At 45.8% G+C, this 956-nt stretch overlaps 1 protein-coding gene across 1 annotated transcript in view; it reads left to right on the top strand.

Annotated features, from left to right (window-relative positions):
• Positions 1 to 829: 829 nt before the first annotated feature.
• Positions 830 to 956, top strand: part of ALG11 (ALG11, alpha-1,2-mannosyltransferase) — a gene marked incomplete at its 5' end in the record, with an annotated part of 3,743 nt that continues 3,616 nt past the window's right edge. The window contains one exon of the mRNA XM_010138445.1: positions 830 to 952. Coding sequence (XP_010136747.1) covers positions 830 to 952 — 123 coding nt within the window. The remainder of the gene's footprint in view (positions 953 to 956) is intronic.

Below are 956 nucleotides of genomic sequence, written 5' to 3'. Positions count from 1 at the left end.
TTCTCGCTCTGCCGCCGGTCTCGGAAGGGTTAATGTGCTTTTCCCCTTCATCATCCCGGAAATGAAAGTGTTTTCTTATCCGACGTGTCAGTCTGACGCGTGGCTCGCTATGGGCAGCCCCTTACTGCCGAGTAAATTCTGTCTGTCGTAACGCGCAGCGCAGCTTTAGAGTCCAGGCTGTGGTGCCTGTGAAGCTCTGTAGGCCATGGGGAGACTCGAGTGAGGCACCTCCCGTTCCTGGGTTAGGAGAGCTGTGCAGGGAGGCGGTGCTGAGCAAAGGGAATGCCCCTGCCAGACAGTGCTTCAGAGATCTGAGGTCTCTAAACAGAGAAACTGCTCAGAGCTTTTCTAGACAATTGACATAACTCTGCAGATCTCAGGGGAGTGAAAAATGCAGGTTCTGCATGTTACAGGCTGGCCCGCGTAGCTCTGCACCAATGTGGTTCACGCTAACACTGGCCAAACAGGAGCTTGCACTGAAGAAAATCCTACAAATTAGAAATCCCTTTGCTGATTGTTTTGCCAGATTGCTAAGGGCACACAACCTCTGTGGCATGTAGCACATGGGGGTAGATACAGATATATGGCATGAATAAACAATAACAAATGATGGCAAGGTAATAGTAGGAAAAAAAATCTTTGGCTAATCAACATAGAATAGTGATTATTTTTTTCCGGAATTGTTGAAATGATACACAGATACTGATGATCTCTCAAATTAGAAGAACTCCAGAGATTGTGGAGCTCCCTGTAAGCCCTTCTCTCTCAATTTCATACACAGTATTTTTTTAAAGTGATTTTATGTTTTAAAATTTCCACCTTATTTCAGATTGCTGTGCTCATTGTTAATCCCTGCATCATTTCTAAGTGGAATTTTGTGTGTCTGCTTGGTGGTACTGCTGTGGGGAATACGGCTCTGGATACAACAAAGGAAACAACAGCTGACCTCAGCAGGA

This window comes from Buceros rhinoceros, unplaced genomic scaffold (assembly GCF_000710305.1).
Source record: "Buceros rhinoceros silvestris isolate BGI_N320 unplaced genomic scaffold, ASM71030v1 scaffold14506, whole genome shotgun sequence".
Classification (NCBI taxonomy): Eukaryota; Metazoa; Chordata; class Aves; order Bucerotiformes; family Bucerotidae; genus Buceros; species Buceros rhinoceros.
Note: the sequence above shows the minus strand (reverse complement) of the source record. Positions and strands in the feature narration are given on the sequence as shown.